Consider the following 16,491-nt stretch of genomic DNA (forward strand, 5'->3'; position numbering starts at 1 on the left):
GTTTCATGATTTTTTGTAGTACTGAGTCACTTGCACGTTCTGATCAGGTAGCACCACCCCACTAAATGCTGATGCTCACTGGGGTTATTTAAGTATGGTCTCCTCTTCCTAAAATATTTCTGATGAAGCTTAATACTCAATGGCATAGCTGTATAAATGCATCCATCCATCTCCCAGCACCCAAGCTTAGGATAACAAGTCTGTCCATGGGATGCACTACCTATTTGAGTCTTGGGAGCAGATTGTCCTCCCTTCACATCCCCTGCTCTCTCTGAGTAGATAATTTCTGATGTGGGACCGTTGGCTCCTTTCCTTTCAGCAACACTGCCAACTCACTTTGAAAAACCAATAACCTCAGTTACTAGTTGGCAAGGAAAGACATCATTAAGCCGTGCCTCATGCTATGTGCTGAGGTGTCCAATCTTACCCTCTGGCAAGGGTAAGCCTTTGTGCCCATGAATGTTTCTGAATGTGCCTTTGGTTTTCCTTCTACTTTCCAAATGACTCCCTAGAAACCTGGACCTGTTTTCTCATTACTTTGATCTCTCAGTAGAAAATGCAACTAAACATTAAAAAACCATCAATTTTGTTGTCACAATTTCGGTGGTGACCTTCCCCAGGCAGTGCTGTTCAGTATGAGTTGTTTCTCATTCCTTTTGTGGTCATAGGGAATGTGTGTGTATATGAGGAAGGGGAGTGGGTGGCAAACCACTGTGTCCAGTGCTAGCCATCCTCCACTGCTGGGGTGGCTTTTCTTTCTCCATCCTTGCATCCCAGCAATGCTGTCTTCACTCATGCAGTCTCCATGCTCCCTCGGTTGCCTCTGGTTTGTAGCTGAAAATGTTTAACAAAAAAACAAACCCTATACAAAACCTGCTGCATTTACAGTAGTTTTATCTTAGTGACAGAACAAACAACTATCTACATAGATAAATACCTAACACATTAGCTGAACTACTGCTGTCAAAGCAGGGATATTGCTGGTGCTAATGAGGAAGGATTATATTGAAGGAGACAAGGTAGCTAAGGTATCAGGCAGAGGCCCTAAGCAATTTCTTCTGCAGCTTTACTCCCACTTCACCACCTTTTTGCCATCCTATCTGGTGGTCCTCCCTCTGCTAGATGCTCATCTATCTGGGATGAAAAGATACTGGATTTGCTGCTTCAGCACGTTCCTTCATCAGATGATCACCTCTGGAAGTTGCAGCAAAGGTCCCCAAGAGCTAGAGCAATATCACTGCTTTTCTATCTTGCTAATGTGCTGAAAAGAGCAATATCAATATCAATAATCATCAGAAACAGAGAGGGCAGCTGAGCTCTGTCATCGGTTTGACACATTAAATGCTTTGGGGATCAAAAGAGGAAGCCAACTGATAGAATAAGTCCTCTTCATGTGAGGCTTTTGAAGGTGGGTTTGTTTGTTCTTGGTAAACAAGGGATTAATAGACCCACATCTACTATTAGCGATAACAGTGGGGAATTATTGCCTTTAAGTCCATGAAAGCATATTATGAGCTTTTGGAATAGAAAGTCAGGTCAAAGCTCAATTATTGGATGAAATGTGGTATATAGCTCACAAATCTTTATATTCAGGCTTAAATTCTCCTCAGGGCGTCTGCTTTATTTCAGATATCTGAAGTATTTGAGTGTCTGAGGTTTGGTCATTTTTAATGGATGTCCAGTCATTTACAAGTTCCAGTCACACAGTCTCAGAGAAAATTCCATTATCTGGTTACTTAAAAAAAACCCAACCAAACAAACAAACCAAAACAGGTTATAGAGCAGATACTATTTAACATCCTGTTTTAAAGTTGTTAATTCACTTGAGAGCAAAGTGATTTTATTGTGGCTGCTTGTGTGGTCATTTTGTTCTCCCTGAATTAAGATCTGTGTTGTATTTACAGTTTTTGCAGGCTTTTATATAATTCAGAGCCCTTAAAGCTATCTTTTCTCCTGTACAACTTCCTGAATTAATAGCTCGTAATTTCTGTCTTTCCTCACTAAATGGATGATACTAGCACACAAGTTTTAAATGAGTTTTTCATGAAATTTTTCATGCAATACATCAGTAGTTGAAATTGGTTTTCTTTAAAAGAAAAGTCACTGATGTTCAGAAGAGAGTGGGAGATATATTAGGTTTTGTCATTGTCAGAAAAGCTTTGATCCAGCAGAAGCTATGGAAACCAAGACATGGTAGAAAAAAAGGACATTGACATCTGCTAAAGAGCTGTAGAAGTATAATGACATTAAAACAAAGGTTAGAGTGATCTACTTATCCACCAAGCCTATATTCACTGTATGTATGCCTGTAATATACCATTGTGATAGCACACTCTGAAGGAAAAAATTTCCAGTCTTGGTCTGTGTTTTCAGATATTTCCAAAAATGTTGAGCTAAAATTTATCGTAATACTTCTCAACACAAACAGTCAAATTTTTGTGGTGTTCTTAATATGGCATAGTTCCACTTATCCAGTTCTGAATTATATATCTGAACCAAAGCAGAGTCTAGGTCTTATAAATGCTAGAAGTACTTGCAATGGTTTTTAAAGCTTGTATCACTTGAAAATGGATACATTTAATAACTTTAGTCGAACTGTGGACCAAGGATTGTGTCTGCAGTATCTCCCTACACAATTGTCTCCCTGAACTGAGGAGAAGACTGTTCGGTGACTCTATGTTTCTCAATTCCTTCTCTGTGGAATCTTAGGAATAAGGTGATTTGGAAAGAAGAATGCCAGTTTTCCCATTCCTTCTTTTCTAAAAAGCTATGTGAAACCAAATGCCTTCTGCTCATCTCAAACCCAATTCTCTGGGCCACTTAATGCATTTCAGCCAACTTTCACATCTTTTTCCTCACAGTGTTCTACTATTTCTGTAAAAAGGCTGTGTTAGTTTGGCATACCCTATTTACCCCCAGTGTTCTCTGAATTCTCAGCCTATAGCCTAAAGAGTAACAACCTTCTGGAAGACAAGGAAGGATGAGCCTGGAATTGCCGTGGGACTGTCTGAGTGCTTTCCAAACCAAATTTCTTTAGGCATATAGCCAAATGATAAGAGTAGTTGGATAGCTGAGGATTCTATTAGAAAGGGCTTTATGGATATCATTGTATGGATCATGATTTGTGTGTAGCTCGGCCATCCAAGTACAGAAAACTCAACATGGTAGCTTGTGTGAAATCTCATGACTCTTAGGAGGACTATGTAAAAATGACTTTTTCTGTTTGCTAGTTTATTTTTTAATTCTTTCCACTCCTTCCCTCATCTTCTCCGTGAAGCATTTTCCAATTCAACAAGAATATGTACCTCCTTTAAGTCAATGTATGAAAAAAAGGTTCAATCTTCAAGCAATACTTAAAGTTTATGACATAGCCCTTCCATTATTTCAAGAATCTCAATCTCTGAGGCTTATCCTTTGAAATGTGAAGTTTTGCCTTTTCTCCCTGTGTATCAGACCTCTTTCTCACAGAAAAAAAAAGATTTCTGACACCAATACTGCCCTAAAAAAGGGCTACATTTCCCCCTAAGCTCTGGAGCTTTACTGTTAATAAATTTCTCGGTTTTTAATACACAGTTCCTTCTGAGGTGGCTTGATGCAGACATTATCTTCAAACTGTAATCTTGCCTTGTTCTGGATTTAATTTCCAGTCTTCTGCCATGTCAAAGAGTTGCAGACCCACATCATTGTTTTATTTTATTAGTCTATGGCAAATATTTTCCTGAAACAGGAAGCAAGTCCTGTGAAATAATCTTTCCTGCTTAAGTCAGTCAGTATTTGTAATGTACATCCAGCCTGTTGTGGATAAAGAGCAAATGTTACCTGGAGAAACAGGAATATTTAGGTGAAGAAGGCTTGAAACAGGTGTAAAAAAGCCTTGGAAATTATAAGGTATCATCTGTGACTTGATAATTTGCCATAAAACACCAATTATGTTAATGTTCTAAGTACATTGTTAAAAACATAGTGTATGACTCATGGTGCAATGTACATACTGTGGTAGCAGCTATCTGTGAGAAAAAAAAAAAAGGATTACTCTTCCATAAAGACAAATCTCTGTTACTTTCTGTTGCTCATCATCAAAGCAATTGTGGAGGTGAGACCATGACATGCAAGTATTCTCAATGTTGTAATAACTCACTAAAATCAGTGGTGTAGTACTACTACAATATTAGATCTGCAATTTCCAAATCAATACCACTTAAACACCCCCCAACTTCTAAAGCCACCTTAATAGCCTTAAAGAAATTGACATGATTGTCTTTAAAAAGAGATAAGCATTATAACACACATTAGACTTGTGACTAAAATATCCAGATTGTTCTTCCCGTATTTTTCTTCTAATTAAACCAAATATACAATTTTCAATAAAGATGCACATTGTTATTGCTTCCCTTGATAAAAGATAGCATGATGACATTTGGTCTGGGTTTTCAAACATCCTGTCTTTACATCCTACGGAAATGTTAGCTTCTGGCTTCTGAAGTATTGTGTGGAATAGCTGTGCAGATTTCTTTTCCTCTGTTTTTGCTCCAGTTATCTGATTTCACTCTAGTTTCTGTCCCTATCACCTTGAAAAAGAATGTTTAAGAATATAAAACAGAAAATTAAGTGTATTAGGAGAACTCTTGCTTCCTTTCTTTTTTATGCCCAGTCTTTTACTATTTCTTAGGGCATCCAAAATTCTATTTATTTTCCTTATTTTTTAATGAATACAGAGCATTTAAACCTATGTCATGATATTAATATATGAAATTATTTTGTTGATGTAGTCTTATACCTCTAACCAGACTGAGTTGTAATAAATGGTGTTTAGGAAAAGGTTTCACTAATCTGCGTGCAGTTTTGGGAGTTTATATGTTTGCCAATGAAGCAATTTGAGTCACCGTATGTAGAAACCTAGCTAGAATATATGAGAATAAAACAAAACAGTGTGTAATCTTATGAGCATTTGTAGTTAGTCTACTAAGACAAATTAAGACTGCGAATCCACTACATTCTCAGACCCTTCAGAGGAAATACAATCAATAGGACTTGATAACAGATGTTTTCCTACCACTATGAATCACATCATGTCCTCTCTTTGATTGAGAGCACTGAATGAATTTTTTAAGTGTGGCTTGCATAATTGTCAGGAGTTAGGTTGGACTCATGACCTAACTGTATGGTTATTTGCTTTCACTTAGTGAGTCAGAAGTGAGTCTCTAAAACATTGTTGATTATTATCTTGGAGACTTTCTACAGAAAACATTAATATTTTTGTTACATTTATGTATTTTGATACATATTCTTGAATGCTATATGCAGCACAACTAACTGCTTCTGACACCAAAGTAACACTATTTAGATATTTTTTGTTCCCAGTCCTTAAACAAATGTAACAGCTCTCAAACTCAGTCAGAATTTCAGCTCAGTCTCATCCAAAGTTCTTTCAGACAAATTAAAAGAAAAGAAAACCACTAAGATGCTAAATTAACTTCCATTCAGATTGGATTTTCTAAATTTCTAAATAGTTGTGGTGAACATTGGTAGTCATGAAGTCAGGATTTCTCACTCTGCCTCCAATGGCTGTCATATATAATGGGACTCCTCACTTCATCTCCACCTTCATCTCCATCTCCTCCTCTTACCAGTCAGACACTTTCAGGTAGCTCAGAGGAACTTTGTGCCATTTTTATCTCATACTGCTCTGCTGATGTGTTTTGAAACTGGCTGTCATGCTTACTCAATGCTGGGAAGATAGAAGAAATTAAAGAGTTCCCCAGGAAGAGAAGGCAGCAAGTATCACTTGGGAGGAAAAAAAGATTTGTGTATTAGTGTGTAAAAATTTCACATCAACCCATTTAGAAATTGCAGATCTAATACTGTAGCCATAAACCAGCATCTACCTATTTTGCATCTGATGATAATCCAAAGAAGCTTAAATGTATTTGGATAGGCATATAAATATGGGCTTCTACCATGGTATTTTGGACGTGATCAAGTGTGACCCCCAGCCTGTACAAAAAGGGGAAAGCTTTGTAGTACAGTGAAGGTGGACTGTAGATACTTGTTCTGGACCATTGGATGAGTTGTGAAGCTCAGAGAAGATACATGAAAATTACTCCTGCTCTGTTCTATAGTAAAAAGTAGTATGTAAAGTAGTACACAGAGCTGTAGGAAGATGCAGCAACTGGAAATCACATCTAGATGAAACTATCACAGAAATTAAATGTAGTAGAAAATAATAAGGCAGTAGAAGATTTGCTATTATTTGAAGTTAAGATTGCATGCTTTTCTAAACTATAATTCAACCACAAGTTATTTGTTCAATGAAAGAATTACGGTTATGCAGGAAGTCAGAATTATTGCTTCCTTTCCTGGCCTTGGAAATTATGAGGAAAATCCTGGTCTGAAATCAACTCCTAAAACATTAGTACACGCAGGATCTGAGCTGACAAATATGTTTTTACAAAGAAAAACATTCAAACCATTTTTACTGGAGGCAAAATTCACAGACCTAACAGATCTGTAATTACTGTTTTTGGTAATTCTGTATATGAGAATTTTTGTTTGTTTATGTAATAATTTTTGTTCATATTTAATACCATGACTACTTCCTGTCACCAATTCTTAAACTGTAATTAATGTAGTAATTAAATAGTAGATGCTGGAGAAGTTGTAGCAATGTACATAATGCAGTAATAAAACATACTCCAGCAGCTCCTTCATCAAATATCTGTGAATGAAAAAGCAGTTTGTTTTTCTGTATTCAATTAAAATTGAAATTAATTTTCTGGTTTTTAATGTTAGACTGATATAAAAAGATGAGGACATTTTATGGCCACGGATTACAGCTTTGTTAGGGAGTCACAAAAGATTAAAGTGCATCTGCAAGAAGGATGATTCACAGATTCAGTAGGAAGCTTTGGTGGGAAAACAAGCTTATAGAGTAGGAACTGGTCAAAAATATATCACCTTTAAGAACTGTTTTTCACAGTGTTATTTCAGAGCATTGTGCAGTCAGGCATTTAAGTACCTCTTGGCCCTTTAGAATTTCTAAAATTTCCAAAAAAAACCAAAACAAAACAATTTTCAGAGTACTGCTGACAACATTGAAAGAATTTTTGCATCTTTGCAAGATTAAAAAGATTAATCTACTGCATCTTGCAAGCTTCCAATTGTTCTTGACATTACATGCAATTTTTTGAAAGGTAAAAAAATTAGTAAATGATTTCTCAATGTTTGTGTGTGTCATCTTTATCCAGACATGCATATACTTGTTTGGTGTCTGGTTTCCCTCACTTAGGACTCATTCTGACTTTGCTGATGGTATATGTGTATGTTGACTAAGTAAGTCACACCAGGATCAGAGTTGGACACAAATATAGATGATTATGATCAATACAGAATGTAATGATATCTCAAAGATATCTCAGTACAGAATGTAATGATATATCAAAACTAAATAATGCCCTAATATATGTTGCTTACTGTAAATGCTTATAGGTTTTATGTCAGTCACTCCTGTGTATTTAGAATCTCTGAACAAGAGGAGATGACTCTTATGTCACTGAAAAAATGTTCTGCACTAGCAGTTCTAACTGAAGATACTGATGAAGCATAAATATTGAATGAGTAACAACTTGTAGCCTTACTGGAAGCTTGAAGAGACAGAATGAGCATTCCTAAGCTGTTGGCATAATTTGAATTTGATAGGTGGGGAATGTTATATTGAGTACCTTTGTGACTAACACTTCTGAAACACCAAGGAGAGTTCAGAACTGAGAAGCAGTTCCTCTAGATTTACAATTCGTGAGACAAAGTGAAGTGGTTTAATTAAATACATTGCAGGTCAAATGGCAAATAAAGGGGAAGAGATGCATTGTAACTTGTGTATATTATCTGAATACAGGACCAGAAGAAAGCAGAATCAAGTCCAATAGTATAATGTATGGATAACTGAAGCAAGCAAATGAAACTAAGAGAACGAGATTTTAACTGAAATGTATTAAATTTACTAACTGGTAGGATTACATAGAATGAGTTTTTTTCAGTACAGATAAAAGTAAAACCTAAATTTTTGAGACTTTATAGTTATATTATAAAATGTATTATAGGAGTGTAATATGTGACATAAAGATCATGGCTGCTTGGCAGAAGGTTTCAAGGACTTTTGGGAACTTTCCCTCATCACTCACTGTCAATGGAAATACTGCTTGCTTCTGTAAGAATTGAATTTCACTCTGATTCTGATATGAAACGGAGATAGAGTAATTTGTACTGTGCTTACATGGAAAATCTTTAAATGAATCAAAGGCAGACAGATGTGTTGTGAAACAGAGATAATGAAACTACTAGGAACTCAACAACTCACTGATGGGCAAAAATTACAAGTCAGCTGGCAGAGAGGAAAGCAAACAAAACAACACATTCCCCTATGGTGATAGAAATATGAGTAGAATACAATCCAGTGGGGATTTTAATCAGGTGGAGCCAAACTGTAGCACCAGCCCTGAACGTTCTTGGGTGCTACAGAAGCTTGACTCTGAGTAAACACCAAAGACAGCTCTATCATCTCCTTTAAGTTACAATAATTTTTTTTGTATATAGGATCTTTTGCTTTTTTATTTTACACCCAAAAGCTCTGAGAGGTCGTAAAGTTTATAACTTTTGGTTTGTAATGACAACTAGAATGAGAAGTGAGTGCTGAAAAATTATTTAATAAAATGCTCTAGAGATCTAGTTCTGGCAATTAATGGTATTATGCCCATGCCAAAAACCTCCAGTGAACCAGCAGGTATGACCTCTCCTTTTAAATATTCTTTTCACTTTACAGAAACTAAAGGGAGATTTCAAGCAGCACAACTCTGTTGAAAATCGTACTTATGTTTTATATTCATTAATTTGTATTTCATGTCAAATCTTACTAGGTAAAGAAGTAATCTTCCTGACATTTACAATTTACAATTAAACCCTCCAGCAGAAAAACTTTTTAGAAATGTATTTATTTTCCTTTATAGAGTAACAATAGTTTGGAATAGTTTGGAATAGTTTTGGAATAAATAGTTCTCCTTAAGCAATTCTTAGAATCAAGTATATTTGTTTTAAAAATTGAAAACTCTTTGAAATTGAAAAAACTTGGTTGATAGAACAAAAGTATTTACTGTGAATACTGATATACACTACTAGTAATTCTATGCACTAGCTCTGCGATTCTGCAAAGTATTTTACATTGAAAGAATAAGAGTAATTATAATTTTCCTACTAGTTTTGTTGCAGCATCTAACATATCGACAAAGCATCTAATGTCTCAAATCTAAAATGTTGGATTTTTTAAATTAATTACTCTTAAAAGTTTTTTACCAACATAAGTTTCTTACTTAATAGAAATATTGTCAGATCCTAGTTTTTCCAGAAATAGTGAAATATCTCATATCATTGATTAGTAGTATTGTCACTAGAGTAATAGCAGTTATGGAATTATTTTTTATCTCTTTTTCTCCAGCATTTGATCATCTAGAACAATTGTATTTCAGAATGTTTTATATTCACAACAGCTATAAATTCAGTAGAACTCTTTATATGCATAATTAGATAGAAATTTGTTAAAAAAAACCAGCAAACTATACAATGTGCTGAAGACCTGTACTTTACAGCTCTGTCCCAGCAGAGTGAGTGGAATGGCATTGTATGTCAGTTTACTAAATCACTCTAAAATGTCACGTTGCTGCTGTTGCCAAACAGCCTTACAGCCAGATTTTTCTCTCCTGCTTTTCTGTAGCTCTGGGCCTGCAGGGTGCAGGTCATTTAAAGTTTTCACATTGGTCATCGTAGGTGTAATAACATTATACTTGCATTTTTTAAAGGTTGACAAGCAAGTGCAAAAAACATTCCTTTTACACTAAATGTGTGGAACGAAAATATCCAGTGCATTTTAGATAAGTTGTCAAATACTATTTTTGAACAGAGCACTTAAGACTTATAGATGAGCAAAAATTAGCAAAAGAAAATATCTTTAAACGTGTGAGATTTGGTGTTTATTCTCTAACTTGGCTAGTTGTTTTTATTTATATCCACAGGTTGTTTGGTGTGACTTCTCTTACACAGACGAACTGTTCAAGCACTTGGATGATCATCAAAAACCAAGAGTTATATTGGTATCACCATGCTAATCCGATCTTACTGCTGGTGATGTACTACACCCTCGCAACTCTTATTCGTCTTTGGCTACAAGAGCCCATTGTAAGAGTAACTTCCTTTTCTTTTTTTAGCTATAATGACTGTGAGATTAGCCAATTCAGATACTTGCTAACAGAGGTGCAAACATTCAAGAAGGTTAAGGGAAATAATAAGTGAAAGCTTGTACCTTGAATTCAGTCTTTTTGTTAAGTGTCTCGATGAGTCTGATCTTGCAGCAGTTACATGGATATTGTAGGGCCTACAGTGGCAGAGCAATAGTGCATTTGATTTTGAAAGTGCATCTGATTTTGAAAGCCAGTGTTGATATCATAGAATGGAACATATGAAGTAGTCTAAATGCTATCAAATAGAAGGCAGACACCCAGGGCTTGTGTAGCTGAATTGATGTAGAATTTAGATTGGCATAAGGTACTGTGCAACAAGGCAGAAATCTGCTATTTTTTAATAGATTGAGAAAAAATTTCTTACAACCTTTCCTGCTGAATCTATGTGCCTGAGTGAAAATCCCAAGTTTCATTGAAGAGCAAGAGAAAAAAGAGAAAGTAAAGTTTTACTTATTCCAGTTTCAGAGGAAAAAGGGAACATAAGAACGCCTAAAAGCCTAGAAACTGGAAGCATAAAGTGCATTATTCATTTTAATCTCCTGATCATCTGAGGCTTGGTATGAATTTTAGAGTTCAGGTTTAGCAGTGCTGTAAACCACAATGAAAATACTCTTGACTATGAATTAATGGAGTTTGTAGTAACAAGTAAAAATGTTGAAGGTTTTCTTATTTTATGGATATTTCTTCATTTAACAGATAATGGAGCAGTTTAACATTTAAAATGGCAGACAAAATACATTGAATTGTCTGATATTTGAGGTTTAGATAAATTGGGCTTCGTAATAAAATGTGAATGATACTGAACTGTCAGCTTGAAGTATTAAAAAATTGTGTCTTAAATTTTCAGGAATCTTAAAACTAGTCTCTCCAAAGTCACGAGGTTTTAAAAAATTGTGGTTCAATGCCCTCTGGCACTAGCTTCTTTTAAGGAGTTTTTTGTACTTTTTTCTTCTGCAACTGAAACACTTGGAAACTTGCTTTTTTTTTCTTTCCTTGAATGAAAACTGATATTTCCAAATAATAATAAGATTTTAGCATTGGGACTGTAACCAAAACTTAACATCTCAAAGATTGCGTAGTAAAATCATGAGAACTACTCACAGAGGAGTAACCACATGTGAAATGCAGTTAGCGGGAGCTCTGTGATCTCAGCATCTCTGGGAATTCATTTACGGTACCCGGGTGGTTTCCATCCAGTTTTCACCTTCTTAAAGTTTGATGCTGGGTCTAAGTTAGTGCTTTTTCAGTGGAGATAAATGGGCCTGTTTGTCACAGGTTAGAGTGTATGGTGGTTTGACTCTGGCTGGATGCCAGGTGCCCACCAAAGCTGCTCTGTCACGTCTCTCCTCAGCTGGACAGGGGACAGAAATACAAGGAAAGGCTCGTGTGTTGAGATAAGGACAGAGAGATCACTCAGTAGTTGCTGTCATGGGCAAAACAGAACTGACTTGGACAGAACTAGTTTTATTTGTTACCAATCAAAATGGAGTAGGGTAGTGAGAAATAAAAGAAACCCTGAATCTTAAAACATGTTCCTTCCCACTCCTTCCTTCTTCTATGATCTCTGCTTCCTCCTCCTAGTGGCACAGGGTAATGGGAAATGGGGTCTGCAGTCAGTTCATCAGTTTGTCTCTGCCGTTCCTTCCTCTCAGCAGGAGAACTCCTCACACTCTTCCACTGCTCCAGCATGGGGTCCCACCCACAGGAAATAGTCCTCCATCAAACTTCTCCAACATGGGTCCTTCCCAACAGGCTACAGTTCTTCAAGAACTGCTCCAGCGTGGGTCCATTCCAGGGTGTCATAAGTCCTGACAGCAAACCTGCTCCAGTATTGGCTTCCCACAGGGTCACAGCCTCCTTCGGGCAGCTTCCTTCACCCATTCAGGCGTGGGGCCCTCCCCAGACTGCAGATGGGTCTCTGCTCCCCTATGGCCTCCATGGCTTCCGGGGCAGGGCCTCACCATGGACTGCACCACAGGAACAGGTGGTGTCTCTGCTCTGGCACCTGGAGCACCTCCTCTCTGTCCTTCTGCATTGACCTTGGTGTCTGCAGAGTTATTGCTCTCATATTCATCTCTCTGGAACAGGCCCATTTATCTCTCTGGATGCTGCCGTTTTTGCACTTGTGGAGTAATTTTTATTCCCCTTCTCAAATTTGTTAATCACAGAGGTGACATAATTGTTGCTAATGGGCTTGATCTGGCATTGGCTCTGTCAGACATAGGGGAAGTTTCCATTAGCTTTTCACAGAAAGCCACTCCTGTAGCTGTCCTGCTACCAAAACCTTGTCACTCAAAACCCATAGAGAGTGAATTCTACACATTCCTCCAGAGACTAGAGAGGAACTATAAGTGGACTTCCCTGTACTTCTTTCTTCTAGACTACTCATATTGTCTGAGGTGGATATTCCCGTAAGACACTAAAATCAGTCTCTGAGAACTGCAAACAAATCAAATTAGAGATGCTTGCTAAACAATTGAGCTAAAGCAGGTATTAAAGGAGATTAACTTAAGAAAAGTTGATATCTCTCAAACCCGTGGCTGCATGAGCATCAGTACAAAGTCTTGGCAGTCCTGTGGGAACTTCAGATGCCAGGGGAATGATACTTCCCTCTGAGGAAAAATGTACACTTAAAAAAGAGAACAATGTAAAGAAAATTATATTAATGCACAAGATGTAGAGATGCAATTATTTGTCATTAGAAAGAGATGCTGAGATCTGCGAAATTTACCATCCTCTACACACTTTCTCCTTGCAGCCTTTTTTTCCTATATGCATTTTCTTCATTTACTCTTTAGAAGTGCCATAGATAAAAAATTAATATTTCTCTTACTATCTTTGTCCTCGTAGACTCCATTCTCAATTATTTATTTCCAGAAACAATTGTATTCCAGATTTCACTGAAATGGTTTTTTTTCTTATGAATTTGTGGTGCATTTGATTCATTATGGAACTAAGTTTGTAACTTCCCTTTGCAATACCCAGTGATTTCAAAGTTACACTGTATTTAGGATCTCACCACTAACCTACCTGTAGTTGGATAGATGGCAAAGCCAATATGCTACACCCTGTTTAGTATAAAGCAGTTGTTTACTGCATACTGCTGTCATGTTCTGTGAAAAATGGCTCGTACAATTCTATTCTAAAAGAATCTCTTGAACAAAGCCTAGTGTAGTGGTTTATCGCAGGGTCTACCAAGTCATAACATCACTCCCCCTCCTAAACTGGACAGGAGAGAGAGAGAGAGAAATATAACAGCCTTGTGAGTTGAGATAAGGACAAAGAGATCGCTCATCAATTAGTGTCATGGGCAAAACAGACTCAACTTGGGGAGAAAAAGGTTTGATTTATTAAAGGAATAATAAGAGCAAATAAGAAATACAACTGTCTTAAAAACACTTTCCCTCACCCCTCCCTCTTCCCAGGACTCCCCTTCCTTCCTCTGAGTGGCACAGGGGATGGGGGATGGAGGCTGCGGTCAGTTCATTACAGATGGACATTGCCACTGCTTCTTCTCAGGGGGAGGCCTCCTCACACTTCCCACTGCTGTACTGTTCCCTGAGGAACTTCTCCAGGGTGGGTCCTTCCCATGGGCTCTAGTTCCTTCACAAACTGCTCCAGCATGGGGCCTCCGACATGGGCAAGCTCCTCACACCCTTCCCCAACGTGGGTCATCCACCGGGAGAACAGTCCTTCAGGTACCAACTGCTCCAGCCTGAGTCTCTCACAGGATCACAAGCCCTGACAGCAAACCTGCTCTGGCGTGGACTTCTCTCTCCCCACGGGCTCCCACATCCTGCCAGGAACTTGCTCCAGGGTGGACTTTCCACAGAGTCACAGCCTCCTTCCGCCCACTCTTGTGTGGGGTCCTCCACCAGCTGCAACTGGGTCTCTGCTTCCTGGTGGCCTTCAAGGACTGCAGGGGCACAGCTGCCTCACCATGGTCCTCACCACATATCACAGGAGAGTCTTCCAGGGCCTAAGCACTCTCCTCCTCCTTCTCCACTGACCTTGGTGTCTGCAGAGACGTTTTCACATTCTCACTCCCTGTTGCTGCTGCAGTTTAGCAACTGCACAGCAACTTCTTCCTCTTCTCAAATTATTCACAGAAACGTTACCTCCATCACTAGTTGGCCAGGCCTTGGTCAACTGTGGGATCCATCTTAGAATTGACTGACCCTAACTCTATCAGCTACAGGGGAAGCTTCTGGCAGCTCTTTGTTTAAAGAAGCCACCCCTGTAGCACTCCCACTACCAAAAACCTGACCCAGGCAAAACCACTACACTTGGTTTGAACAAAATGTGTATGATAGTTTATGCACATGGAAATATTTATTCAGTCTAAAATGTACATAAGCTAAATATAATACTGGTGTAACAGATTCTAAAAATGGACTAAGACATGGAGACTTGGTATTTTTACTTTCCAGTATGAATTAAATCATGGAGTCCTTCATGGACAGAATTCCTGCTGAATTGCAACAGGCATTGTATCTGAGACAGATGCATTTGAGACTATCTCTGAAGACTGCAGCTGATGAACAATGTCCACTTCAAATCTTAAGTTTCAGGGTGAAGTTTTTTGTGTGTGCCACAGCCTGTCAAAATATGGCATGTATGAGATTTCAGGGTATGATCTCTGTGTAGGATTCTATACGGATCTTACTCATGCAAAATGCACTTGGCTGTCAAATGGAAGTTTTACTTTTCTTATGCCTACTATTTTGGATCTCAATCTGTTCTAACACAGAGTCTTGTGAAATTTTACCTCTGCAAATGAGAAGATGGAATCTACCTCTGGAGGTTTCAGGTCATAGTTGTAACTTTTAGTACTGAATATATGAATAGGGTCCATTCATTCTGTTGAGTAAATGGTAAGTAGTACAGAAATCAGCAGTCAAGAGTTACAGCAGTTTAATGTAGAGTCCTCTTATATATTTTTTTTAATTGTTTGAATTAAGAGGCATTGGAAAGTTGCTCAGGTAGTGGAAGAACTGGAAGAATTAGACAAGTCAAAGGACTCTGGCAAGTTGCAATCATGTGACTAGTACTGTGTTTTATGACTTTTCTTCCTTGTCTGAGAGAGAAAACAAGATTTCTCACCCTTCCCGGTAGTCTCTTAGACTAAAAATATGTCTACAATTTAGTTCTTTTGATATTGTTTTGGTCACCCTGGTGCCAAAGTAAATGCTACTGATAAATAGCTCTTTATGATCCACGTTTATATTAAAGTTTCAAATGGCAGTGACAAGTATTTTAAGCACAGAATCAGTTTATTTCATCTCACAGTTTGGCTACAAATGCCCTTTGACAATCAAATTTAAGTACATGGTTGTGTGTGAAATGTGCTACCATTGCCCCTGAGAAGTAAAACTAAATTAATAACCATTGTTTATCTAAGTCAAGATTTGAAAAATAGGAACTTACTGTTAGGGTTGAAACAGAGAGTTTCAAAACCAGCTAGTATGTTTGGATGTTTTGTTCTCATGAGTAGCTTTGTAGACCTCTGCCCGGCATCCTGATTTATTCTATTGCATCAGCTGAGTCTGCATAAACAATGAGAACACTTACTGCCAGCTAGTTCCCATTAAAAGCCTAATTTTGGACCCTGCCTTTGAAACACCTCAAGTTCAGACAAAAACTAGCTTTTACACCATGAGGTATGTCTTTCTTTGCAGTAGATATCTTTTAAACTAAACAGCAAGTACCAGGGCAGATGGATATTTGTGTTGCAAACCAAAAACCAAGTTAGTGAGACTTAATTTGAAGCAGAAATAAAAGTATCTGCTAAGTAGAAAGGATGAAATAGACAAGATCTTAAGTTCTTACAAACAGACTGTTCAGAGTGAAATAAAATACAGCAATTAGTTGACTTGACCAATTGCTTTGTAGTTAATAGTAGGATACATTCAGACTCATGTTACTAAAGCTAGTGTGTAGCTTATATTTTGGCTGTAGCTCAGCAAAGTTCCTCAGCCTCCACTTAAATCATATTGAAGTCCACAAGACCTTGCCACAGGCGAGAGGTTTCACAAGCACTTGTGTACTTTGCTGAATAGGGATGACTTTATGAAGCAAGACCTTACAGCTGTATGAACGAGGATTTGTCTCAATACTCTAAACAACTGATACTGGTGGAGGTTGTGATGAGAGGAGGTAGAGTTTCGGTAATTCTTTGGTAATTTGAAATTTATTGACCTTTGGTAAG

At 37.7% G+C, this 16,491-nt stretch overlaps 1 protein-coding gene across 1 annotated transcript in view; it reads left to right on the plus strand.

The window, feature by feature from the left end:
- Positions 1 to 16,491, plus strand: part of PIEZO2 (piezo type mechanosensitive ion channel component 2) — a 318,044-nt gene that overhangs the window by 201,280 nt on the left and 100,273 nt on the right. Inside the window, exon 8 of the mRNA XM_061994704.1 lies at positions 10,059 to 10,221. Within this exon, the coding sequence (XP_061850688.1) occupies positions 10,059 to 10,221 (163 nt within the window). The remainder of the gene's footprint in view (positions 1 to 10,058; positions 10,222 to 16,491) is intronic.

Source organism: Colius striatus, chromosome 4 (genome assembly GCF_028858725.1).
Source record: "Colius striatus isolate bColStr4 chromosome 4, bColStr4.1.hap1, whole genome shotgun sequence".
Classification (NCBI taxonomy): domain Eukaryota; kingdom Metazoa; phylum Chordata; class Aves; order Coliiformes; family Coliidae; genus Colius; species Colius striatus.